The sequence below is a fragment of the Protopterus annectens genome, chromosome 11.part0 (genome assembly GCF_019279795.1).
Source record: "Protopterus annectens isolate FY-2018-M chromosome 11.part0, PAN1.0, whole genome shotgun sequence".
Classification (NCBI taxonomy): domain Eukaryota; kingdom Metazoa; phylum Chordata; order Ceratodontiformes; family Protopteridae; genus Protopterus; species Protopterus annectens.
Genome location: NC_056745.1, coordinates 1,521,960,186 through 1,521,987,871, shown reverse-complemented (window position 1 = coordinate 1,521,987,871; position 27,686 = coordinate 1,521,960,186). Strand labels below are relative to the sequence as shown.

Genomic DNA, 27,686 nt, shown 5'->3' with positions numbered 1-27,686 from the left:
TTTTTTTAGAAAGTTTGTGTATAAAATTTCACTGGGGCAAGATAATTTGAGCATTCTCCGTTGTAATTACAAAAATGGTTAATTAGTTAAAGTGGGTGGATTTAATCTTAAAGAAGATAGATTTAATCTCTACAATGTCTAGGAATAGCTTGTCGAGAGAGCAGAAAGATGACAGCTAAACTTAAAGCATTGTATTGCATGCCAAAGTTGCAAAAAAAAAGAGTATTAAAAACGTATTTTTGTAGGGGGGATAATGCCTTCTAAACCCTCCAGTACTGAAACTTGTTCCCCAAACCCCCAGCCACTAAATGTTCTGCCTCTGAGATCACAGTATCTCAGATGAGGGTACCAGACAAATGCCTGACAATTTTGGCCCTCAAAGTTATGATGGGGATCTTGTAGGTGGACACAGACTTGCAGAGGTGTGCAGTATGGAGGTGGCAGTGCTTGGTAGTAGGGAACTGGCGAGCGTTTTTTGTGTTAGGAGGGAGCCAGAACAAGGTAATCTGAATAATATAATCACTCACTATGGGAGGGCAGTGACACAGGATAAAGGAATTGAGATGCATTACCAATAGCTTGCCTATTTCTTTTTTTTCCAACCCATGTTTGTTACATTTTTATTAAAATTGTCAGTGATAGAGTAACATGGAGATGCCGATGTCATTCCATTATAAAGAGTGCTGGTCAAACTATTGTGCTGTTTCCTGAAGGCCGTCTTACATAGAGGGTCATGAATGTAGTATATTCTATGGAGGATTAATAATATGCTAAAAAAAACACTAAAATCAGAGCAGTATGAATTGTGGGAGCATACTTGGTGGACAAGAGATTGAATTATTAGTGTATGGTGGGAGGCAGACTGAGACACCCCAGACCTCTTGTATTGGTAGTTACATGCAATGTTTGTGAGTCCAGGACTCAGAATGAGTGTTTGTTTGGCACAAGAATTAATATATGACAGTGTTCCTTAAATAACTTTAGTAGACTTTGGCGTACAGCTGGAAAGGAAGGTGAAGGAGCACTCAAGTACCCGTCATCTTCCTACTTTGCTGCACTGTTTTATCTAGAGGCCAGTTGTTGCTGCTGGGATGGTCCTCTCAAAAACCTCACTTTGTAGGTCAAAATATTTGTGGAAAAGAGGGCAGCAGATAGGCAAAGTAAGAAGTGAATGGGGCTATTAATGTAGTCTGCCTAAATGGAGGGAGGGTAAAAGGCATATGTACAATAGCAATGAAATATAACTTTGAAATTACATTTGAGTAACTTTATTCTGCATCTTTAATTGCTGTTGCCTTATAAAATGTCTTTGTTATTAAAATGTTTGCATGGCTCTCTGCCTAGTTGCTCTTCTGCAGCATTTTTGTCTGTAAAACAATTCAGTCCTGTATCTTGACTCCTTGTTAAATCTGAAGTGAACAACTTAAAACATGGCTTGTCTAATAGCAGTGTTGTGAATCGGAAACTACTGATAAAATGTATTTTAATTTCTAGCTGCCTTACCAACTGTAGACTTAAATTAACTAATGCTTTACAGTATTTATCCAACAAGCTCTAGTACATTTAACAGTGTGGACACCTGTCAGATGATGATGCATTACGCAGTGTAGCTTAATGGATGAATGAATTCAATGTGTCAGATTGTCTGTAACTGTGCTCTCTGAACTGATGTTTTAACAGCATATTGGGTCTTTAATTTAAACTCCAGGCGCGTTGATATTTAACCCAAATAAAATAATTGTGAGGAATCCACAGGGCATGTCACTCAGCAGATTGGATTTTTTTTCCTGGCATTTGTATTCTGTGTACCCAGTAAGTAGTTCATGTTAAACAGAAATGGAACTGCACATAGAACATGTCCTTTTATTCAGATAGGTATTGCTGCAATTTTGCTGTAATTTTCATAATACAATATCTGGGAAATTTACGATTTTTTTCCATGATTACTTCACTGCTGGGAGGGTGTTTATTTGGAACAAGGGTATAAACAGATAAGCAGGGGCAGAAAAATAGAATTTAATAAGCTATGCATTGGACAGCTAAGCAGTCCGAACATACTTCAAGAACTTTAGTACCACTTTCAGATATTGAGCCATATGCTGCAGTGTTTGTTTACTCTTGGAGACTAATACTGGTGTTGACAGTAGTAGCGCTGTATATTACTACTTCCTGATGATATGTTACTTTTATGCATGTTATGTTACTGTTCAGATTTCCTGTGTCCCTGTTATTTATGAAAATTGAAAATCCATTATCCAGTGGTCCCATGTATCCACCAAGTATAAGATATTGCATTCAGTCTTACAGATCTGACTGTGATGCCTGTAAACAATTAGTGGAATGATCTTTGACTATTCTATTATTTTTTTCATTAATACAATGCAAAGGTCAGACTTGCAGGCTGGGCTGTAAAAGAACGTGAGACATTGTCCCTATAAGTACTTCAAAATGAACAAATAAAAGCATTTGTTTTGGGGATGGGGCTTTCATTTGCATAATCTGTTTTGAATTTAGCAGTGAAAATGAAAAACTAAAGCGAAACCAAAACTGCTAAAAGTTGCTCACACTAAAAAAAATACAAAAAGTAAAAACAAAATGTGATCAAACCAACACAGCCAACAAGACATTGAGTAGCTTCAGTAAAAACTGGTTTATTCAAATGGATTAGTGCTTTCGCGGGGTTACCGGGTCATCAAATCCAAAAAAGAATAAAAGCATACAGACCACATCAAGCATATAAAAGAAAACTAACCAATCAGTAAACTCTAATAATAAAACAATTACATTCAGTCAAATACAGTCACCGCCTCCTATCCAAGGCAGGTTTAAGTGGAATACCAGAATTCAAACCTAGTAGTTTATGTGCTTGTAAAGATATAATCCACTTAAATTCAAGCATTTCAACTTGGTTATTAAGCTCACCCCTTCTGATACTTGATGGAACAAGTTATAAAACCCTAAAACTAAAGACATTGTGTCCTGACAAGGATGCATGATTAGTTAAAGCATTTGTAAGAACTCTATTACGAATATTGCCCAGATGCTCTAAAATACGCTCTCTAAACTAGTGTGTAGCTTTTCCCACATAGAAGCATTCACATGTAAGACACGTAGCTAGGTATATTAAGTTACTACTACTCCAAGTCGCTATAAACCTGGGTGAGGAAACACGTCCAGTTACTGGATGGACAAACTGAATATCTGGGGCAATAGAAGAACAAGCCTTGCAACTATTGCATGGAAAGGTACCCCTTCTAACAGATTAATCAAAAGCGAAGCATTTAGGTCCATAGCATAATAACCTTTTTATATTCATATTATTCCTAAAAATAAAAGCAGGTTGTTCACCAACAATATGCCCTATTTTACTGTCAGCTAACAGAACAGGCCAATTTCCCTTAACAATATCACAAAACTGCTGAATTTTACTGGAATTGGGACTTCATTTGTAACCTTTTCCCAGTTAGAGCAATATCTGTTGTTCCTCATCCACTGCAGTGTTTCACTGAGTCATTTAGACACCCACTTGACTACATGTGGATTTACAGTGATCTGCTTCATGGAGTCAGTAGTCACATTATGAGGAATGCTGTTGAAGGCCTTTGAAAGATGAAGGTGTACTACACAAACACTTAGCCCACTTACCTTGCTAACTAATTCATAAAATGGCACAAGCTGTTTCTCATTACACGCCGCCCTTGTTGATTAGCTCTGTCCATTTTCTGTCTTTGAAGGATGGAGTGAGCCTGGTTCTCGAGCAGCCGGAGGGCATGGGGCAATCTCTTCTGCTGCCCTCCTGGGTGTGGATGTTACATGGAGAGGTGTTTGTTTTTGAGTAGAGTAAAGCTTTAGAGTCTGTTAATTCCATGTCCTCCCTGTTGGATGATCGGCCCTTCAGGGTAGTCCTGTAATACATGAAAGTTGTTTGTAGTCGAGACAGCTTTTGTGGGTAGCATTTTAGAAACCTAGCTGAAGTTACTGTTGAATGCTTGGACTTGAGTCCAGGGACGTAAAATAGTCAAGGACTGTAAAATTCCAAATGTTCTTCTGTTTAATGAAGTGCATCCATGAACAGTTTCTGAAATACTAGGTTGTAAAAAGCGCATGGCAAGATATTTCCATTTTGTTAGTAAAGATTTTATGTGAGATGCTTTATACAGTAGCATGTCTCCATTAAGTGATATGTGCATTTTATCCATTTCTCAAGAACTGCATGTACTAACCACAGAATGTTATGACATGTCTGTGTTACCTGTATTCCTGGTCACGTTTGAGTACTAAACACCTACAAAGGGATTGATTAAACCCCTTCCATATTGTGTTAAGGGCCGTGGTAAAATGGGCCTTGTAATGCAATGTGGTATTTTGCAGTTCATAGACATGTTAGCTGCAGTAAGGAAAAACCTCATTATTAGCTAATTTGAATATCTATTAATCACTGTTCAATACTGTGAAGTGCAGATCAGAACTTCCTGCAGCATTTAATTGCATCAGCTACGTTATGTAGGCACATGCATAACTTCCCACTCAGTCACTCTCCCATGCTCTGAAGTACATATTCAAATACAGACACCACACATACACACTACAGTCCCCATATCAGTTTCTGAGTTGTCTGAACATCTCCAATGTCTTCTTTTCCAGCCCTAGGCCGTTATGGAGCTTGCAGTCCATGTTTGATGTCACCTCCCTGGGTCCCTGGTGCCTAGTGTTTCCCTGTCCCTCTGATCCTGTACCGAGTACCATTAAGCAACGAGTATAGTATCTTCCCCACACTGTTATAAGTGCCGTTATGAAGCAAACCTTTAGAATAATTCCTGGTGTCTTATTATTCCAACCAACTCCTCCAACATCCCTGCACTAAGTATCATTACAGCACAAGTCATTAGTGTAATCCTTTGTGTCTAGTGTTGTCCCCACCCAATTAGTCTAGGTGTGTGTGGAAGTATGACAGCCGCACACACGTGCACACATACACAAATGTGCGCACACACACACACACACACACACACACACACACACACACACACACGTGTGCAGACATGCACACATTCCAAAGGCATATGCTCACACATTTAACCATGTATCACACACACACACACACACACACACACACACACACACACACACACACACACATTTAGCTCCTCATGTACACCTTCTAACCATGACTTACCACAAAACTCTCTGTTACTTTCCTCTTTCAAAGTGAATACTACCTTATGGCTGTGTTTACTACTGTGCTGTGGTACGAATGGCCATGTTAATCTACAAACCCATACTGGAGGCCATTTGGGGGGGCACGTAGGTAATTAGCATATACCTCTCTCCTGAGTTGCCTCATTAGCATGCAGGGTGTCCGCTGAGACAGCCAAACACACTGCTGTATGTCTTGATGCAATGGCACCACATCAGGGCTGTCTTTAAATCTGAAGGGGTTATTGCGAGGTGTACACATCATGGACATCTTGTGGTAACCTTTATGAATTCCCCCCTTAGATTTTTCAAGTCCCTTAGCCTTGGCCCACGTAGAGGAATTAGTTGTTGGTGATGCTGTATCTGAACGTTTCATACATTTTAAAGTGAATCGTTATGCTGAGCTTGTACCATTTTGGAATGGGTAAGTCAGTTTTAGTGGCGGTTATATTCCGTGTGTAGTAGCAGTTGTCATTGAGGTGAACAGATGCTTACACGTGGTCACAGTGTGGTTTCATTGAGGTGAACAGATGCTTACATGTGGTCACAGTGTGGTTTCATTGAGGGGAACAGATGCTTACACGTGGTCACAGTGTGGTTTCATTGAGGTGAACAGATGCTTACACGTGGTCACAGTGTGGCATCATGGAAAGGGTAATAAGACGTATGTCAGTGATTTTCTTTTCTTCCACAGTCTTCTCTGACGATCATTCCAGTGAAACCATACAAAGTCGAGTTCAAGACAAGTAATTCCTTAGGCTTCTGTTTTTGGTGGCAGTTTGTCCCAAGAATTGATTGGAAGGAGTTGTTTTCTGTATCTGTGTTTCACAAATAAGAAGGTTAGCCCAGTTTCAAGATAAGTTCCAACCAGTTTGTCAGAGTTGTGTAGTTAAATCATTAATTGTTTGGTATTGTATGTAGAATTAGGTTGAATACAGAAAAAAGTAGCACTCACTTTAGGTATTTGGTTGCCTTTGTAGTAGAATAATTTAGTAACTAAAATTGTATTGTTGTATGTGTATGAGTTTGTGTGTGGGTTTTGTTTGGTGGGGTAATGTAGCATATGTTTTTTCCCCTTTTTTTCTTTATTTCTTTTTGTCTGTGTGATAGGAAGCCCACAGTCCTTTTTTGATATTTAGGAAGTTAATTTATTGTGTAGTTTCAAAGATTCCCTGTGGCTGAGTCTGAGAATCTGTGCTGTCTTTATCCTTCATATGTTTTTATCAGCCTGTTTTAGAAAACTGAATGCTGTTTGTTCACTCATATGAGCCTTCACACCACATTACTTTGCTTAAGTTCTTGTTCCTTCACCTTGCTGTGTCACTCTTTCCTACTGTGTCTGCGTCTTTTGGTGGAGTAAAGTGGCATCTTTATGCTTCTTTAACTACAGGGTTGGCTTAACCAAGGAGATATGTGTCATAACAACAGTGTCAGTGGTGCAACAGGTAGCACACTCGCCTTTGGTGCAGAAGGCTGAAGGGATTTATTCCCACACCAGGTAGATCGATCACTGACACTGCAGTGCAGCATAAAGGGGATGCTGCACTCTTGAATGTGTCATCTTTCAGTTGAGGTGTTAAACCAAGGCCCCATCTGCTTGAGTTGGTGGTAGCTCCCGTGGATGTAAAAGATCCCGCAGCACCTATCGAAAAGAGTAGGGGTCCTTTATTAAAATCAAATAATGCAATATATGCATTATATATACAAGATTCATAAATTATTTACAATTGTTTTGAAGTAATTCTTACTTTTTCAACAGCAAATCATTTTGTTTGGGCTTTCAACTGCCCCACTGTTTATTCCGTAGCCAAAATCGTATTTTTCTGAAAAGTTCCAATAATACCCTTTTTCCATTATATTTTATTGCATTCATTCATTCTCTCATATCACCTAATCCATAATTCATATTATACAAAACAATTTATCATCTAATTTATCTACACCTTTTTGTTTCATGTTTTCATAATATCCATATTATATCTGTATTTATACAATTAACATTTTCAGTCCTTTTAAACCATCTTTGTCACATTTCTTTCCATAGTAAATTCACTCCATCATATTTAAAAAAAAAAAAAACAAAAAAACATTTGCCTCTCTGTAATTCCCCAAATGTATACGTATTCTGTCTTTTATTGATTTATATGGCATATTCAGTTTTACTGGTAACTTATTTATAGATAATCTCCATAAACAATCTGCACATTCTATATATGTTTTTGCATGTTTTCATTCTTGCTTTTACCGCTTTCACTTTAGCTTCTGTTTCCAAGGATACACACTAACATTTTTCCATTATATTATTACGCCATGCTTTCATATTATTGTCTGTACTTCTTAAAGCAATCTTCCATAGTAATCATTTTTCTTTATATAATTTCATTTCCGTACCAGTAATCGCTTTACTTCTTTTTAAACCTTTCAGTTTCTTCCATACTGATTTATATTTTTTCTCAGTCTTTATTAAGAGACATTCTTTTTTTTGTATTCCTATTAATAGCTTATGTAAGTTTAATGAAGCTCTATATACAGTTGTGTTGATTAAACACAGACCTCCTTCTGTTTCATTAACATACAAAATTCCTTTATGAAAAGGATTCAGTCTAGATCCCCATATGAATGTGACTAATACATTCAATAGTTATTTTTCACATTCTAGTGGTATCATGTACACAGTTGCCAGACGTGCCATTTTACCCAATACCGCTAAAGTGATTAAATATGCCGCCTTCTTGTATGAAAGTTTAAACATTCACCAAAATATACACATACTCCTAATTTTAAATATCATATCCTTTCATTGTGTGACTCTGTTGTTCACTACCAGACTTTATTCCCAAATTTCTATTTGTTCTTTATTGAATACCTATTTCCACAGAACCGCATCCTTTACTTTTTTCTTCATTAATACTTAACAACTTTAGTTCTTTAAGTGTCTGAATAGCTGTACCCATCCATTTTTTTTATTTTTTACAACTAGTACTAAATCATCCACATAAGAGAACATCACTGGAATATAATTTCCCTCTAGCAAACAATATTTACCCTTCTCTAATGTCCTGTTTATATTAGAAACCAGCACATTCATAATTTATGTAAATAGTATACTGCTTGCTGGACACTCTTGCTTAATACAACTCTTTAGGTCTATTGTGTCACTTGTCCAACCATTTATTTCCAGTCTCCCTTTAGTCTTGCTATAAACAGACTTTAACACATTGATTATTTCATTACTTACGTTGTATTTTGACAAAATATCCCATAGTGCTTCATGCTGGATCTTGTCAGATGCTTTACTTATGTCACCTACTTGTTGTGTCTTTTCGGCTTTTTCCGGTTAGGGGTCGCCACAGTGGAACTCCGGTCCGCTAATGATTGGTAGTTGAGTTTTACGTGCCGAGTTACCAGCCGTGACGCACAACCTTCAACGAAGGTACGCCCATTCATGCATGTCTCCACACAGAAGACGCTCTAGCTGAGAATCAAACCGGACAGCGTCTTACTGCGAGGCGACAACGCTACCGCAGCACCACCACCGCGGGTTACTTATGTCACCTACTAATATTTTTAATTCAGTTTTCCTATTTATTACATTGTCAACCATTTCTCATATTAACATTAATGTTTCTTGAATTCCTTTCTCTTTTATTGCAAATATTGTTTGTCAGTAATATATTAGCCTTTCTTATTATTTTTGTATTATTTTCATAAAAATCTTATTTACATTGTTTAATATTAAGGGTCTCAGATTTTTCTCCCTTTTTCCATCAGTTTCATTGCTGCTGTACTTTCATCATTTACACCCTTTCAAACCATTAATTCAGTACCTTTAGAAAATGCTCCTTTTGTCACTCTTGCATGTCCCTCTGGTCCAGGCTGCCCTGTTGGGCACCTTTTCACCACCTTCTCAGGGTCCTGATTCCCCTAAAAAGCCTTTCAGATTTTATAAGGTGCCTGATGACTGTAAGTTTCTCTACAGATCTCCTTCTGCTGACCTCTCTGTTGTGTCTGGCTCTTCTGACAAACTTTCCAAAGTCTTGCCTTCTACTAAATTGCTTCCTTCTGACAAGGACAATGGGGCCATGGAACGGCTGGGCAAAAAGGTGCATACAGATGCTACCCTGGCCTTTTGGGGTATTAATTATCAGACCCTTATGACCAGGTATGTCTTATCTTTGCTTTCTCTGGCCTTTCAAGGTATCTGTAACCTTCCTGATTCTGAGGATAAGGTTTTGTCCATCTCTTTGCTGGGCTGCTCTTCCCAAGTGGTCTGTCATTCTCTTTAATGTAGTTATGATGCATCTGCTACAGCTGCTGCCACTGGTTATGTGTTGAGGCATTACTCCTGGCTTTGCCTCCAGCTTTTGCTTGAGGATATTAAGGCTAAATTGATGGATGCTTCCCTTGATAATAAAAATCCTTTTGTTTCTGCAGCTGCTGAGCTTTTTAAGTCCCTGCATGGGAAGGGTAAGCCCTTGGAGGAATTGAAGCCTATTTTTGTTTCCTCTGTTCACAAATTTCAGAGGAATTATCCATCTAAGTCTGCCTTTGTGAGTCGACAGCCTCACCCTCCATCCAAAGGTAGACTGGGTTGTAAACTGGCTCCTCCTAAGTCTACGCAGACTCCTACTTCCCAGAAGCCTCCTACTTCTCAGAAGCCTCCTTTTCCAGACAAGCCAGGTTCTTTCTGACTGTATGCTTCCCTCTATCCTGAGTCAAGTTCCTTTGTCTCTTCATCTCTCCGTCTCTTCCAAATTGGTTAAGTATCACTCAGGATTCTAGGGTTCTATCCATCATCTGTCAGGCATACTTCATGGTGTGGAAATCCCTTCCTCCTTTTCTGGGCATTCTCCAATTTGCTCAGAAACAGCTGCCTTTTTTTTCCAGATGTACTTCATGGACTTTTGTCTCAGAGCACCATACAAGCAGTTTCTCTTCCTTAAAAGGAGAAGGGGTTTTATTTAGGAATGTTTTTGGTTCCCAGGAAAAAAAGTGCCTGGAAGCCCATTCTTTGCCTTTCGCAGCTCAACACCTTTCTGAAGATCCCTTGTTTTTGTATCCTGTTCCTTCAGACTGTTTGCTCATCTTCTTCCCCTGGCTTTCCTGGTCCCTGGATCTCAAGGGTGTTTATCTTCACATTCATATTCATCCCCTTTTTTAGGAAATGTTTGCGTTTGTTTCTTCCTTGCATTTTCAGTTCTCTGCTTTGCTGTTTGGCCTTTCTACTATCCCAAGGGTTTTTACCAAATGCCTTACTCCTGTGATTGCCTTTTGTAGGATGAAATGGATACAAATGTTTCCTTACTTAGACGTCCTGCTCATTCAGGCTTCCTCCTCAGAGACCTTACTTCAGCACCTTCACTGTCCATTTTCCTCTTGCAAAGCCTGGGGTTTACAATAAATTTCAAGAAAGCCTTCATGACTCCTAGTCAGGATCATGTTTTTCTCAGTTTCAGACTCCAGACCATTCCTATGCTGTTTTCCCTGCACCACCCAAGGCTCTTGCCCTAGTTGCCTTTTTTCACTGCCTTCTTCCTCAGGTCTCAGTTATGGCCCGAGAGTTTCTAAGGCCTCTGGGATTTATGGCTTCTACCATTTCTATGCTGCTTCTGTCCAGACTCCATATGAGGAAGCTACAGTGGTTCCTAAAGTCAGTGTGGCGGTCATCCTCAAGATTTCCCAGTCCCTCTTCTTCCATGCCTCAAGCTCGAGCTTCAGTGGTGGACTCATCAGCTGTCCCTCAACCCAGGGCTTCCTTTTCAGTCCCCAGTCCCCCTCTCAGGAGCTTTTTTGAATGCCTTGGACACGGAGTGGGGTGCTTCTTTTGGCCATTTCAAGGTGCAAGATCTCTGGCCCATTCTTCAGAGGTCAGACCACATCAACATAAAGGAGATGAGAGCTCTCCTTCTGCCCCTTAAAGCCTTTCATACCCTTTTCTTCCAGGGCCTCTCAAAATCTTTGCAGACAATACCACAGTGATGTACATCAACAAGCGTGTGTGTGTGTGAGGGGGGTGCCAATCCTACCTCCTGTGCAGACTAGCTCTTCATGTTTGGGATCTAGCGGTCCAATATCAGGTGACACTTCAGGCTATTCATATTCCTTCAGAGCAAAACATTGGGGCCGACTCTCTGAGCAGGCCCATAACACAGGCTCACAAATGGATGCTTCACAGAGATGTTTTAGGACATCATCCAGCAGTGGGGTACTCCTTGGGTAGACCTTTTTGCCTCCTCTCTGAACAGACAACCTCCTCTTTTTTCCACCAGAGTACCAAGTCCTCTGGCCTGGAAGATGGGCGCCCTATCTTTTTCTTTGAAGGGGATATTTCTCTACACTTTCTCTCCCTTTCCTCTCATACCAAGGGTCTTGCTAAAGATACAGAGAACCTCCCCGAAAATCTTGTTGGTGACTCCCTTTTGACCCAGACAGCACTGGTTTCCTCTTCTTTTACATCTAGCCAAGGGCAATCACCACAGGTTACCTTACAGGGTGGATCTACCCACACAAGATAAGGGGTCTCTCATCCATCCTCACTTGTCCACTCTTCAGCTGACACTGTGGGTGATAGGGTTTTAAACCTTTTTTGACACTTTTTTTCAAAAGACATGCTTCAGGTTCTGCAGAAGGCCAGGAAACCCACTACTAGGAAATCCTATTTATCCAAATGGAAGAGATGTTTTTATCTGGTGCCTTGCTCGTAACCAGGATCCTCTTTCTGTGGAGATTCCTCTGGTTCTCTTTGTGTGAATTTCTCCATGCTGTGTTGACATATTCTTCAGTTAAAGCTCACCTTTCAACTATTTCTACTTGTCTGCCTTTAAGTTCCCATTTGGCCTTTAGGTTTGAGGTCAAACAATTTCTTAAAGGTGTCCTTCATGTTAGGCCTCCAGGGAAACCTATTCCTCCTTCCTGGGACCTTAATTTTGTTCTTGAAAATTTAACTCAGCCTAGTTTTGAGCCGACTTCTCTGCAGCATTGTACACAGAAGACTATTCTTTTTGCTCTAACTTCAACTACGAGAGTGTCTAAGCCTCAGGCCCTTGTAGCTATTCCTCCTTTTTTTTTAGTTTTTCATAGGGACAGGGTGTCTCTTTGTACTAATCCTTCCTTTTATGCCCACGGTTGTTAATGAATGTCTCTTAATCAATCTGTTAATTTGCCCGTGTTTTCCATCTCCACAGCCTTCTAGTGAGAAAGTTCATTACACCTTAGATTTGCATAGACGAACAGAGGCATTGTTTTGATAAGACTAAGGCCATTTGCAAGTCTGAGCAACTTTTTATTTCTTTCATCCTAGATGTGTAGGCTTGTCTGTTTCCAAGCAGACCATTCCTTTTGGGCTGTCTAAGGCCATTTCCTTTTGTCACTCCTTTTCATGGGAAGAACCTTTCTACTTCTAGTAAGGGCTCATCCTGCCAGGGCTATGGCTTCCTCTGATGCTTTTTTTCAAAGGCTTGGATACCAGTTCTATCCTGGCTGCTACGTGGTCCTGTGTCCATACCTTTACTAAGCATTACAAATTGGATGATGTTCTCAGAGCAAGAGGTGACTTTGCCAGAGCTGTCCTGCGTGGTTTTCTGGAAGGTTCTTCTGGGCTTTCCTCCTTCCAAGTTTCCTCTTGAGCTTTTCTACTATTCCTTAAGTGATGAGTATTGTAGCAGTGATATGGAAGGACATACAACAGTTAACGTAACAGTAGATGTCGTTCTCTTCACTGTTGCAGTATTCCCTCCCTCCCCTTTTCTCATTTCCTTCTTTATTTTTACTTCTGGATGCACATGTTCAACCTTCTGTCCTTGGACTGTTCCTCCTGGGACTGTTCAGTTCTGAGGTATGTACGTGCCTGCATCACCTCTGTGCCCTACACCATGAGCTGGGAGCATGTGTGTGTGAGGTACGACATATATAAAATCCTAAGGCTATGGTATAGTGGCCGAATTTTGGGCTACCCTTAGCAGGGGATCCCTTTAGTGATGAATACTGCAGCAATGAAGAGAAGGCCATCTACTGTTATAGGAAGATTTTACACAACTGCACCTTTTTCATTACCTAATTGTAAAATGTAATTATGTAAGTGTATCAATATGGAAATATGCATACATTACCCACGGTGGTGGTGCTGTGGTAGCGTTGTCGCCTCACAGGAAGATGCTGTCCGGTTCAATTCTCAGCTAGAGCGTCTTTTGCGTGGAGACATGCATGAATGGGCGTACCTTAGTTGAAGGTTGTGCGTCAGGGCTGGTAACTCGGTACGTAAATCTCAACTACCAATCATTAGCGGACCTGAGTTCCACTGTGGCGACCCCTAACCGGGAAAAGCCGAAAGACACAAACAAACAAACCCCTGTTAAGCCTGCCTGCATAGAATTTCAAAAGTTATTTTTCTAACGAATGAGGGGTCCGAAAATGTTCCTGTCAGATCCGTTCCCTGCATCATTACACAAATTTAAGTAATTAAACTGTGTTGTGTAGTTTGTAGTATGGAAATGAATAAACTGGATTTAAAAATACAACAGAAATAATGGTAAACGTATCAGTTTTTCATGAGCCAGAAGAAAAAGACTCCCAGTACAATGTATAAAACCCTGATTAAACAAAACTGATAACAGAATTGGAACACAAGTTGATAGGCAGATTTAAGCCGTAGTTTCTCTTTTAGCATTGCTATTCTTGGTCGGTAGAAGTCATGATATAGCTGTATATGTGAATACAAACAATAATGCTGATACTAATATATTTGTTCTGGCAGACTATGAACCTTTAAATTTGATTTTTCAGGTATATGGCAAATCTAGTTCTGTAGAGGGTGTTGCTGAACAGATTACAGAATCAAGGTCCACAGTAAGTCTGACTTTTACTGTACATAATTTTGCTGGAAAAAAATGTTAATTTCTGTAAAATCAAGCACAGTATGATTGTACCAGAAATATGCTTTGCACTTTTATATTTCAGACAACGGAAGTAGTTTGTGAACAATTTTTTTATTAAGAAGCTTGTAAGTGTTGATCTTTAAAGAAAAATGTCAACAGTAAAGATAAATTTAAAATTTCCTTCTTTTACTAAAAGCTCATGAGAGCATCTGTAATCTCAATAGGTGTTAATAGCATTCATGCTAACAGCTCAGTAGAGCAGCGAAGTAGTGTTTTACTTAATGCATTATGCATGATTTCCTGCGTTACACTCATGTTCCCTCAGGGATCTGAGCCTAATTTACATTAAGTATAGTTTCTTCTTGAGAAATTTTACTAAGTTTGGAAGTGACAAGGAGATGTGAACTGTGTTGTCTGTGACCCTCATGAACTTGTACGACTTAATAAGCTTATATTATGCTAGTTGTTATGTACATTTCTTAAACTGTGATTTATAAACAGCAACAATTAAATATACTTTTGGGAAAGCTGTGTACATGGCATAATTAAGGAACATTTAAGTAAAACTGATTTATGAAATTGCATTCTTTTATTTATTACAACCTCTACCTCTCAAAGCCACATTTTAATGTTATTTTTCATTTTTTTGGCCCCTGGGGTACCACCACTGCTTATCGGTCATTTATTCCCAATAATGGGACTGAGTGGAGCCATCTACATCACTTGCTACAGACAGGCAGTCCCTCCAAGAAACAATGTCCTTTCTTCACATATTGGTGAGGTTTCTGCCCTCTTGAAACACAAGCCAAAGGTGAAGACATCTTTTGCAAAGATAGGGAGAGGATTTTTTTAATGCCAGAAGGTAACCTGACAGTGATGGAGCATGTAAATGGCATCACTGCATGGGACATTCCTGCATTCCGCAATTGTTTAATGTTTGCCAACTTGCATTTAGCTATGGAAGCACTAGTCTCTACCTGCGAGTAATCTGAGTACAAACAAAAACACCTGAAATGTAATGAGATCTGACATTGGTTGGTTACTTTTCCCTCCTCATCCCTCAGGTCATCCGTTGGATAAAGTAATGGAATGAGAGCTGGTATTGGCTGCCTACTGTTCTCTCCTCATCCCTCAGGTCATCCATTGGATGAAGTAATGGAATGAGAGCTGGTATTGGCTGCCTACTGTTCTCTCCTCATTTCTCATTTTCTCCACTGGATGAACTGCTAGTCAGATGCTGGGCATGTAGCTTGCAGTCCTTGTTGTATTCCTGCATGCCAGAGAGCTGAGTGAAATCACTTTTTAAATTGTTCTGTAGTTGCATTACACAGCAGTCACTTCTCAAAATGCTTGCTTTTCAGAAGTTTTAAAGTGTTTGACTTTATTTCTTATCTGCACTTCCTGAAGAAATGTTCCCACACAGTAAGTTAAAATGAGGATACAGTAGATTCACAGTGTTTTTTTTATTCTTTTTTTCCCAGATCTCCCTAACCATCCTGCCATCTGGCTGTAGTGACCAGTTCTTTTCGTTTCCTATCTAGATTGTAGCATTTCACATCACCCTCACAGAGAGGCCTCTATCTTCTAGAGGGGAATATCTTTTCAGTAACCACATTTTACAGTCCAAACTACAGATAAGAGTCTAGTGACTGTGGGCCATCATCCTTGGAGGCTTGGTTTTAACCCCTCCCTTGGTAAACAACATGCCTGACCGAGCTACTCTCGTTATTGTATGTACACGCATTCTTCCTCGTGTGTCACTGACATCCCCCAACTCTCTCCTGGCCTACTTCTCAAGGACTCCAGCTTATTGTACGTGCATGCATTCTTCCTCATGTGTCACTGACATCCCCCAACTCTCTCCTGGCCTACTTCTCAAGGACTGCAGCTTATTATACGTACACGCATTCTTCCTCATGTGTCACTGACATCCCCCAACTCTCTCCTGGCCTACTTCTCAAGGACTCCAGCTTATTGTACGTACACGCATTCTTTCTCATGTGTCACTGACATCCCCCAACTCTCTCCTGGCCTACTTTTCAAGGACTCCAGCTTACTGTGCATACGCGCATTCTTCCTCATGTGTCACTGGCATCCCCCAACTCTCTCCTGGCCTACTTTTCAAGGACTCCAGCTTATTGTACATACACGCTTTCTTCCTCATGTGTCACTGACATCCCCCAACTCTCTCCTGGCCTACTTCTCAAGGACTCCATCTTATTGTATGTGCATGCATTATTCCTCATGTGTCACTGACATCCCCCATCTCTCTCATGGCCTACTTCTCAAGGACTCCAGCTTATTGTACGTACATGCATTCTTCCTCATGTGTCACTGACATCCCCCAACTCTCTCCTAGCCTACTTCTCAAGGACTCCAGCTTATTGTACGTACATGCATTCTTCCTCATGTGTCACTGACATCCCCCAACTCCCTCCCGGCCTACTTCTCAAGGACTCCAGCTTATTGTACGTACATGCAGTCTTCCTCATGTGTCACTGACATCCCCCCAACTCTCCCCTGGCCTATTTCTCAAGGATTCCAGCTTATTGCACGTACATGCATTCTTCCTTGTGTCACTGACACTCCCCCAACTCTATCCTGGCCTACTTCTCAAGGACTCCAGCTTATTGTATGTACAAGCATTCTTTCTCATGTGTCACTGACATCCCCCAACTCTCTTCTGGCCTACTTTTCAAGGACTCCATCTTACTGTGCATACACGCATTCTTCCTCATGTGTCACTGGCATCCCCCAACTCTCTCCTGGCCTACTTTTCAAGAACTCCAGCTTATTGTACGTACATGCAGTCTTCCTCATGTGTCACTGACATCCCTCCAACTATCCCCTGGCCTATTTCTCAAGGATTCCAGCTTATTGCACGTACATGCATTCTTCCTTGTGTCACTGACACTCCCCCAACTCTATCCTGGCCTACTTCTCAAGGACTCCAGCTTATTGTATGTACAAGCATTCTTCCTCATGTGTCACTGACATCACCCAACTCTCTCCTGGCCTACTTCTCAAGGACTCCAGCTTATTGTACATACACGCATTCTTCCTCACGTGTCACTGACATCCCCCAACTCTCTCCTGACCTACTTCTCAAGCACTCCAGCTTATTGTACGTACATGCATTCTTCCTCATGTGTCACTGACATCTCATAACTCTCTCCTGGCCTACATGTTCTTCGTGTTTCACTGTTGCAGTCATTACATTTGGGTAATCCTGCTGGCAGGTTGCCCTCAGTCAGCCTGAATTCCAAAGTCTTGGGTCCTGTGTCGGCTGCTGTCGCCCCTTCCCTGACATCAGGTCGTCAGGGGTATAAAAGAAGCAGCCGACGCTTCAGTTTTTCTTGCCACACGGTGCCCAAAGCAGAAGCAGTTCGCAAGTGCCGGTCGGCCAACTCCTGAGATTTTCATGTTCGTGTTTCAGGCCCGAAGTCTTCAATAAAGCTAAGTACCCCGTTGGGGAAACTTTTGTCTTGCTCCAGACCGATGTCAGAAAAGTTAATAATTGTATTTCTTGTGGAAAGCAAATACCTCATAAGGACTTTCATTCTTACTGTATTCCTTGCCTAGGCCCTGATCACAACGTTTCTGGTTGTCGGTTTTGTGCTAGATTTAACCAATGCTCTATTAAGTGTCTGTATGATTTTGCTTTAAACTATTTTGGACGCCGGTTTAGTTATCCAGAAATGTCATCAGATAGCCATCTGACTACCGGAGTTCACAAAAAACGCAAAGAAAAGGAGAGAGAGATAAACAAACGAGGTCCAAAACTGACGACAAAGCTTCTCCTAAGCCAGTTGCTGGTTCTCAGTGAGGTGCTTTCGCAGCCCCTGATGCCCGCTACTTTAGAGTCGCACGCTGCTATCGACTCCCACGTAGAGTCGGCTATGCCGCTGGAAACTCAAGGTATTAGAGCCTCGGACACTATTCCCTCAGATGGGTCCAGAGCCACCAGCTTCTGAGGGTGTATTCAGACCTAAACATCTTTACATTAAACCGACTTCAGCTTCAAAGGCAAAGACTAAAGCACCTTCTAAAGCAAAGAAACAAACTCAAGAGCCACGTGGACAGGCCTCTATGCCCAAAAAACAGATGCTCAAAATGGCCGAAGACTTGATTACCTTGATCAGGGGTTCCCATCCCCCTCCTGATAAGAGGCTTAGGCAAGAGACTGACTATGAATCTTCAGATCAGGTTTCTATTTCTTCTGATTCCTCTTCTGATCAGTAATATTCTCTTCCCCCCTATGAGGGTTCTGATGCTGAAGCTGAAGAATCTATCCCTTCAGCTTCTCCTCCAGAGGACTATTCTTTTGAGGAAACCTTGCATACCATGAGAGCATTTCCACTGGGAGAGCCAAGATTTTTCAGAATCTAAAAAGAGGCTCAGGGATTTCCTTTTACTACCTCAACACAGGCCTCTAGCCATTCCACCTGTGTTAGACATTGTAGATGTGTTTTCAGAGTCTAATCTGACCCCTGACTCCTTACCTCCAGCTCCTGTTAAGCCTGACAGATATTACAGGGTTCCTGACTCTCATAAATTCCTTTTTAAAAACCTTGCAGCAGACCCAGAAACTATTTCACAGGGTCCCAAAGGAGTTAAGGCTTCCGCTGCAAAAAACCCTACCCCTCTGACAGGGATTCTAGGGCACTGGATAGATGGGGAAAAAAGGTTTACACATCTGCTACCTTGGCTATAACGGCCTTAAACTGTCAGTTTCATATGCTCAAATATCAGCAACATGTCATGGCATTGCTTAAACAGAAAATGTTACACTCGGAATGTGCAGAAAACAAGGAAATGCAGGATTTATTGCATGCAGCTGAACAAGTTGGAAAGCATACTTTGCAATGTGGTTTTGATTCTTTGGAGGCCTTCTGCAGGGCCGCAGTTAAGGGTTCTGTAATTAGGAGCATGCTTGGTTAAAGGAACAAAATCTGCCTGATCATGTCAAAGTTAAATTATTAGATGCACCTTTACAGCATGATATTTTGTTTGGTGTTAAGGCAGAAGAGGTGTTAAAGAAAATGGAGGACAAAGCTAAATCTATGCAAACTGTCAAAGATGTTTTACAAGTACAGCCATCTAGGTTTAGTAGACACTTGCCTACAAAGAATTGGTCCTTTCCTGTGTCAGACACCTCAAAGGGGCAGATCCAAATACCCTAGAGGCAGATCCCAGGCGCAAGGTTCATGCAGGTCAAAGCAATGGGAGCTTCTACCTCCAAAGTTGGAGAAGACAAATCACAACCATACAGGAAACAGTCCCAATGACTTCCCCCTGCCTGCACCAAGCACTTACCTCCTGGCAGCACCCTTAGGGGAAAAATTAGCACTTTTTTCTCAAAATTGGCACATTATAACCCAGGACAAGTGGGTTCTAAATATAGTGTCACAAGGCTACAAGTTCCATTTCCATACCCTGCCAAAAGCAAACGGCTGGCCAGATCTGCCAAAAAAAGTCAATGGGCAGAGGCGCAAAAACAAGTCTCATCCCCCATGGACATGGGGGCCATTCAACAAGTACCAGAGCAAGAGCGGGGACAAGGATTTTACTCAACTGTTCTTGGTACCCAGAAAGGACAAGGCCTGGAGACCAATACTGGACCTATCTATTCTGAACACATTCCTGGATGTTCCAAAATTCTAAATGTTGACTTTGCAGCAGCTTCTGCCCATGCTGGGCAAGAATGCTTGGCTTGTGACTTTAGACCTAAAAGAGGCATACCTGCATGTCCCAAACAGACAATCATGCAGAAGATACCTCAGATTCAAGGCTGGCTCAATGCATTACCACTTCTCTGCACTGCCCTTTGGCTTATCTACTGCACCCAGGCTCTTTACAAAGTGCCTGGCACCAGTAATTGCATTCTGCAGACAAAGAGGAATACAAATATATCCTTACTTGGACGACTGTCTCATTCAAGCAGAGAACAAGGACATTCTTCTACAGCATCTGGCGTTTGTGAAAAGACTTTTAACATGCCTAGGGTACACAGTCAACGAAAAGAAATCAAAACTAGTACCCTCTCAAGAGATAATATTCCTGGGTGCAAGCTTAAATACAACTGCCCAGATGGCTTATCTCACACCAGACAAACAAAGGCAACTGACTACCTATTTCAAAATGTTGGCAACAAAGGCCCAGTTATCTGCAAGAAAAATTCTGCAGGCTTTGGGCTTCATGGCATCCTGCATCCTACTAATTCCATATGCAAGACTGCATATGAGGAAACTTTAATGGTACCTAAAAAGTGTTTGGACTCAACATTGCCACAGCCTGGAAACAATGATTACTCTCATTCCCTGCCTGCAACAGGAGTTTCGATGGTGGGCAAAGGCTTGTCACCAGAACAAGGGACAGCCATTCACATTACTCCCAGCCAGGCAGACACTAACAACAGATGCATCAGATTATGCCTGGGGGGCCCACATGGCAGGAAGATGCATTCAGGGCACATGGCCCTCAAACCAAATGCATCTGCTTATCAATCAAAACGAGATGCTAGCTGTTCAAAATGCCCTGATGCCTTCAAGGACCTACTTCGTCTGGGACAACTACTGATAAAGACAGATGACACCACGATCATGTGGTATATAAACAAGTAGGGGGCCACACATTCTTACCCCCTTTGCAGTTTAACCATGATTTTGTGGGACACAGCATTAACTTACCAAGTACATCTGCAGGCACAATTCCTGCCAGGAAAGGAAAACACTCTGGCAGACGAACTAAGCAGAAACCTCATGGATCCCCATGAGTGGCAGCTGGATCCACAAGTCTTCAGCATGATAACAAGGAAATGTTGATGCCCGGACATAGATCTGTTTGACTCCCCCCACAACTACCAACTAAAAAGATTCTGCACAAGGACTTATCACAGACAAGCATTGAAAGTGGACGCCCTATCTTTTAGCTGGAAAAACCTATCAGTATATGCCTTTCCTCCACTGCCTCTCCTCCTCAATGTACTTCTAAAGGTCAGACAGGAGAAGCCAAAGATGATACTTATTGCCCCAGACTGGCCCCACCAGTACTGGTATCCAGTCCTAAGGAACTTGTCTCAATGCCCAGCTTGGACCTTACCTCAAATACCTCACCTACTGTCCCAGCAAAACAGTCAAATCCTGCACAGCCAACTCAGTACTTTAAACCTGGCAGCATGGCAGATAATGTAGTCATACAAAACACACCTCTCAGTGATGGATGTCATTTTGGAAGCCAGAAGGCCTAGTACTAGAAAATCTTATGCTGGGAAATGGAAGAGATTCTGTGGTTGGAACCAGGCACAAGGAACTGATACAGCTATACCAAATATTCCTCAGATTTTGCAATACTTAACTGAGATGCTGGACAAAGGCCTATCTTTTTCATCAATTAAAATTCATGCCCCTGCCATTTTGGCTCATTACAATAAAGAGCCACCAATCTTCTCTCATCCTTTATTAAAGCAGTACCTCAGAGGAGCCAAAAATTTAAGGCCTCCAAGGAGATCACCAATACCTGCATGGGACCTCAACTATGTCTTGGAAAAACTCACCCTGCCTCCTTTTGAGCCAGCTGCTACTGTTGATATAAAGTTTTTATCTTGGAAAACAGCTCTGCTCCTAGCAATAACTTCCGCAAGATGAGTTTCAGAGCTACAGGCACTCATGGCTGTGGAACCTTTTATCATTTTTTTATCCAGACTGGGTCTCACTGAGGACAAACCCAACATTTATGCCTAAGGTGGTGTCCAGTGTGGCTCTTAACCAAACTATTCATCTGCCAGCTTTTTAACCAAATCCACAGAACAAGGGGGAGAGAATTCTGCATTCTTTGGACGTATACAGACAGCTTAGATTCTACTTAGACAGAACCAAAGTTTTCAGGAAGACAGAGCAGTTACTAGTGGCATATGCTGCAGGATCACAAGGAAAGGCTATCTCAAAGCAGAATATTTCAAAGTGGATAGGCCACTGCATTCGTTTCTGCTATTTACACCATGGCAAGCCAGTGCCTAAGGGCATTAGGCCACATTCAACCAGGGCAGCAGCCACTTCAGCAGCCTTCCTCAGGAGAATACCAACCAAAGACATTTTAGAGGCTGCTACCTGGAGTTCACTGCACACCTTTACAAAGCGCTGTCATCTGCCACTCTACTCTAAATCCAGGGCAGGCTTTGCCACTGCAGTTCTGCAGGGCCTCATAGTTGCTCCTAATGCTGTTTAGCTCCAGCCTCCCAACCATAGCTTTGGGACTGTACCCAAATGTAATGACTGCAACAATGAAACACGAAGAACATAGTACAGTTGTGTGTACACTTATCATAAATGTAGATGTTCGAGTGTATTCACTGTTTCAGTCCAGGTTACCCACCCGCCATCCCTCTTTTTTCTGCTGGAACTTTTCTTTCCTTCTCTGATTTATACAACCTATGTGGTGTATTTGCTTGTAGATGAAGGTAAAGTTTATATTGGGGCATGTATTTATATATATATATATATATATATATATATATATGTAAATTTTGGCTACCCTTTTAGGGGGCACCTGACATCCGGGGCAAGAAAAACTGAAGAAAATGGCGTTGGCTGCTTATTTTATACCCCTGACGACCTGACATCAGGGAAGGGGTGACAGCAGCTGACGCAGGACCCAAGACTTTGGAATTCAGGCCGACTGAGGACAACCTGCCAGCAGGAAAAAACTGAAGAAAATGGCGTTGGCTGCTTATTTTATACCCCTGACGACCTGACATCAGGGAAGGGGTGACAGCAGCTGACGCATGACCCAAGACTTTGGAATTCAGGCCGACTGAGGACAACCTGCCAGCAGGATTACCCAAATGTAATGACTGCAACAGTCAATACAATCGTACATCTATGGTAAGTGTACACAACTGTACTTTCCTCATATTCAACGCAAAACTGTCCTTTGTCAAGTGATTTAGTGGGGCAAAATGTAAGTTTTTTTGGAAGGACTGATAGTTCTGTCAGAGTCCGAGTATGGTTGGAAAGGTTAACAATAGAGTGCTGCCCAAATGTCAGTGGTATTTTTCCTTTAGTGTTTTTAGCTACATGTTCATCGTGTTTCACTGTTGCAGTCATTACAATTGGGTTATCCTGCTGGCAGGTTACCCACAGTCGGCCCGAGTTCCAAATTCTAGGTCCGGTGTCGGTTGCTGTCGCTTCCTCCCTGATGTCAGTGCGCCAGGGGTATGAAAGATGCAGCCGATGCCATTTTCTTCAGTCTTTCTTGCCGCACGGTGCCCGAAGCAAAAGCAGTTCGCAAGTGCCGGTCGGCCGACTCCTGATATTTTCAAACTCGAATTTCAGATCCGAAGTCTTCATTAAAGCTAGGTATCCTGTTGGGGAAACTTTTTTCTTGTTCCAGACTGATGTCAGAAAAAGTTAATAATTGTATTTCTTGTGGGAAGCAAATACCTCATAAGGATTTTCACTCTTGCTGTATTCCTTGCCTAGGCCCTGACCACAACGTTGCTAGTTGTCGGTTTTGTGCTAGATTTAGCCAACGCACTATTAAGCATCGGTACGATTTTGCATTTCATTACTTTGGCAGAAGATTCAGTTATAGATTCAGTTATATAATGCCGTCGGAACAGCCGACTACCGGAGTTTATAAAAAGCGCAAAGAAAAAGAAAAGGACAGGCATCTGAGGTCCAAAGCCGACGACGAGGCTTCCGTTAGGCCTGTCGCCGGTTCTCAGTGAGGTGCTTTCGCAGCCCCTGAAGCCCGCTACCTCAGAGCCACAGGCCGCTTACGACTCCCACATGGAGCCGACTGGGCCGCTGGAAACTCAAGGTATTGGACACTCGGAAACTATTCCCTTAGATGGGTCTGGAGCCGCTGAGCAGGCATCTGCTTCTGAGGGTGTTTTCAGGCCTACACAGTTATATGTAAAGCCATCTTCAACTTCAAAGGTAAAGACTAAAGCAGCTCTAAAGATAAAGAAACAAGTACAGCATTCTCCTGGACATGCCTAAAAAACAGATGCTTAAAATGGCCGAAGACCTAATTACTTTGATCAGGAGTTCCCATCCCTCTCTTGATAAGAGGCCTAGGCAAGAGATAGAATAGGAATCTTCAGATCAGGTTTCCATTTCTTTTGATTCCTCTTCTGAACAGGAATATTCCCTTCCTCCCTATGAGGATTCTGATGCTGAAGAATCTATCCCTTCAGCCTCACCTCCTGAGGATTATTCTTTTGGGGAGACCCTGCATACTATGAGGGAGTATTTCCATTGGGAGAGCCAAGATTACTCAGAATCCAAGAAAAGGCTCAGAAACTTCCTTTTGTTACCCCAGCACAGGCCACTTGCTATTCCTGCTGTTTTAGACATTGTAGATTATGTATTTTCAGAGTCTGTTCTGTCTCCTGACTCTTTACCACCAGCTCCTGTTAAGCCAGACAGATACTACAGGGTTCCTGATTCTCATAAATTTCTTTATAAAAACCCTGCTGCTGACCTAGAAACTATTTCTCAGGGTCCCAAGGGGGTCAAGGCTTCCACGGCAAAAAACCCTATCCCCTCTGATAGGGATTCAAGGGCCCTGGACAGATAGGGGAAAAAGATTTATACTTCTGCTACCTTGGCTGTAAGAGCTTTAAATTGTCAGTTTCATATGCTTAAATATCAGCAATATCTTATGTCACAGCTTAAACAGAAAATGTTGGCAAATTCAGAATGTGCAGAAAACAAAGAAATGCAGGATTTATTGCATGCAGCTGAACAAGTGGGAAAGCATACTTTGCAATGTGGTTTTGATTTTCTAGAGGCCTCCTGCAGGGCCGCAGCTACAGGTTCTGTCATTAGGAGGCATGCTTGGTTAAAAGAACAGAATCTGCCCGATCATGTTAAAGCAAAGCTATTAGATGCTCCATTACAACATATCTTGTTTGGTGTTAAAGCAGAAGAGGTGTTGAAGAAAATGGAGGACAAAGCTAAATCTATGCAAACAGTGAAAGATTTCTTACAGGTACAGCCTCCCAGATTTAGCAGGAACTGGCCTACAAAGAATTGGTCCTTTCCACTGTCAGACAGGCCACAAAGAGGCAGATACAGATGCCCCAGAGGCAGAGCACAGCCCCAAGGCTCATACAGGCCTAAACAATGGGGTGCTTCTAACTCCAAAAGCGGAGAGGAAAAATCACAGCCATACAGGAAACAGTCTCAATGACTTTCTCCTGCCAGCACCAAGCACTTATCTTCTGGCAGCTCCTTTGGGGGGAAAACTAGCACTTTTTTCACAAAATTGGCACATGATCACCCAGGACAAATGGGTCTTAAATATCGTATCTCAAGGATACAGGTTCCACTTTCACACACTGCCAAGGCCAAACGGTATGCCAAACCTGCCATGCAATCAATGGGCAGAGGCACAAAAACAAGTTTCATCCCTCATGGACATGAGAGCCATTCAGCAAGTACCACAGCAAGAGCAGGGACAAGGATTTTACTCAAGGCTATTCTTGGTACCCAGAAAGGACAAAGCCTGGAGACCATTACTGGACCTGTCTATCCTAAACACATTCCTGGATATTCCAAAATTCAAAATGTTAACTCTGCAGCAGCTTCTGCCCATGCTGGGCAAGAAGGCTTGGCTTGTGACTTTAGACCTAAAAGAGGCATACCTGCATGTCCCAATCAGACAATCATGCAGAAGATACCTCAGATTTATAGCTGGCTCACTGCACTACCAATTCTCTGCACTGCCTTTTGGCTTATCTACTGCGCCCAGGGTCTTCACAAAATGCCTGGCACCAGTAACTGCATTTTGCCAACAAAGAGGAATACAAATATATCCTTACTTGGACGACTGCCTTATTCAAGCAGAGAACAAGGACATCCTACTACAGCATCTGGCGTTTGTAAAAAGAATACTAACCGGTCTAGGATACACAGTAAATGAAAAGAAATCAAAGCTAGTACCCTCTCAAGAGATAATATTCCTGGGTGCAAGCTTAAATACAACTGCCCAGATGGCTTATCTCATGCCAGACAAACACAGACAACTGACTACTTATTTCAAAATGTTGGCAACAAAGACCCAGTTATCTGCAAGAAAAATTCTGCAGGCTTTGGGCTTTATGGCATCCTGTATACTGCTAATTCCATATGCAAGACTGCATATGAGGAAACTTCAATGGTATCTGAAAAGTGTTTGGACTCAACATTGCCACAGCCTGGAAACAGTAATTACTTTAATTCCCTGCCTGCAACAGGAGTTTCGATGGTGGGCAAAAGCCTGTCACCTCAACACGAGACAACCATTACCTTACCCACAGCCAGACAGACATTGACAGCAGATGCATCAGATTATGCCTGTGGGGCCCATATGGCAGGAAGATGTATTCAGGGCACATGGTTTGCAAGTCAAGTGCATCTACATATGAATCAAAAAGAGATGCTAGCTGTTCAGAATGCCCTGACTGCCTTCAAGGATCAACTTCATCCAGGACAGCTACTGATAAAGACGGACAATACTACAGTCATGTGGTACATAAACAAGCAGGGGGGCATCCATTCCTACCCCCTCTGCAGACTAGCCATGAACTTGTGGGACACAGCACTGACTTACCAAGTACATCTGCAAGCACAATTCCTGCCAGGAAGGATAAATACTCTGGCAGACGAACTAAGCAGAAACCTAATGGATCCCCACGAGTGGAAATTGGATCCACAAGTCTTCAGCATGATAACAAGGAACTGGGGATGCCCGGACATAGACCTATTTGACTCCCCTCACAACTGCCAACTACAGAGATTCTGCACAAGGACTTATCACAAGCAAGCATGGAAAGTGGATGCTCTGTCTTTCAGCTGGAAAAACCTAATAGTATATGCCTTTCCTCCTCTGCCTGTCCTCCCCAAGGTACTTGTCAAGGTCAGACAAGAGAAGCCAAAAATGATACTGATTGCCCCAGACTGGCCCCGCCAGCACTGGTACCCAATCCTAAAGAGCTTGTCTCAATGCCCAGCTTGGACATTACCTCAAATTCCTGCACAGCCAACTCAGGACCTTAAACCTGGCAGCATGGCGGCTAATGTAGCCATTCAAGACACACCTCACTGTAAAGCAGTGATGGATGTTATTTTGGAGGCCAGGAGGCCTAGCACCAGAAAATCTTATGCAGAAAAATGAAAGAGATTCTGTGCTTGGAACCAGGCACTAGGTATTGACACGACTGTTCCAAATATTCCTCAGATTTTGCAATACTTAACTGAGATGCTGGATAAAGGCCTTTCCTTTTCATCAATTAAAATTCATGCCTCTGCCATTTCAGCTCATTACAATACAGCACAACCTATTTTTTCTCATCCATTGCTAAGGCAGTACCTCAGAGGGGCCAAAAACACAAGACCTCCAAGAAGAGCACTAATACCTGCTTGGGACCTCAACTATGTCTTGGAAAATAAACACTGCCTCCTTTTGAGCCAGCCTCTGCAGCTAATATAAAATTCTTATCCTGGAAAACAGCTCTGCTCCTAGCAATAACCTCCGCTAGACGAGTCTCAGAGTTACAGGCACTCATGGCTGTGGAACCTTTTATCATTTTCCATCCTGGCAGGGTTTCTCTAAGGACAAACCCTACATTTA

The 27,686-nt window shown here is 42.0% G+C and overlaps 1 protein-coding gene across 1 annotated transcript in view; it reads left to right on the top strand.

The window, feature by feature from the left end:
- Positions 1-27,686, top strand: part of LOC122815102 (protection of telomeres protein 1-like) — a 1,603,082-nt gene that overhangs the window by 522,632 nt on the left and 1,052,764 nt on the right. The window contains exon 6 of the mRNA XM_044087343.1: positions 13,978-14,040. Coding sequence (XP_043943278.1) covers positions 13,978-14,040 — 63 coding nt within the window. The remainder of the gene's footprint in view (positions 1-13,977; positions 14,041-27,686) is intronic.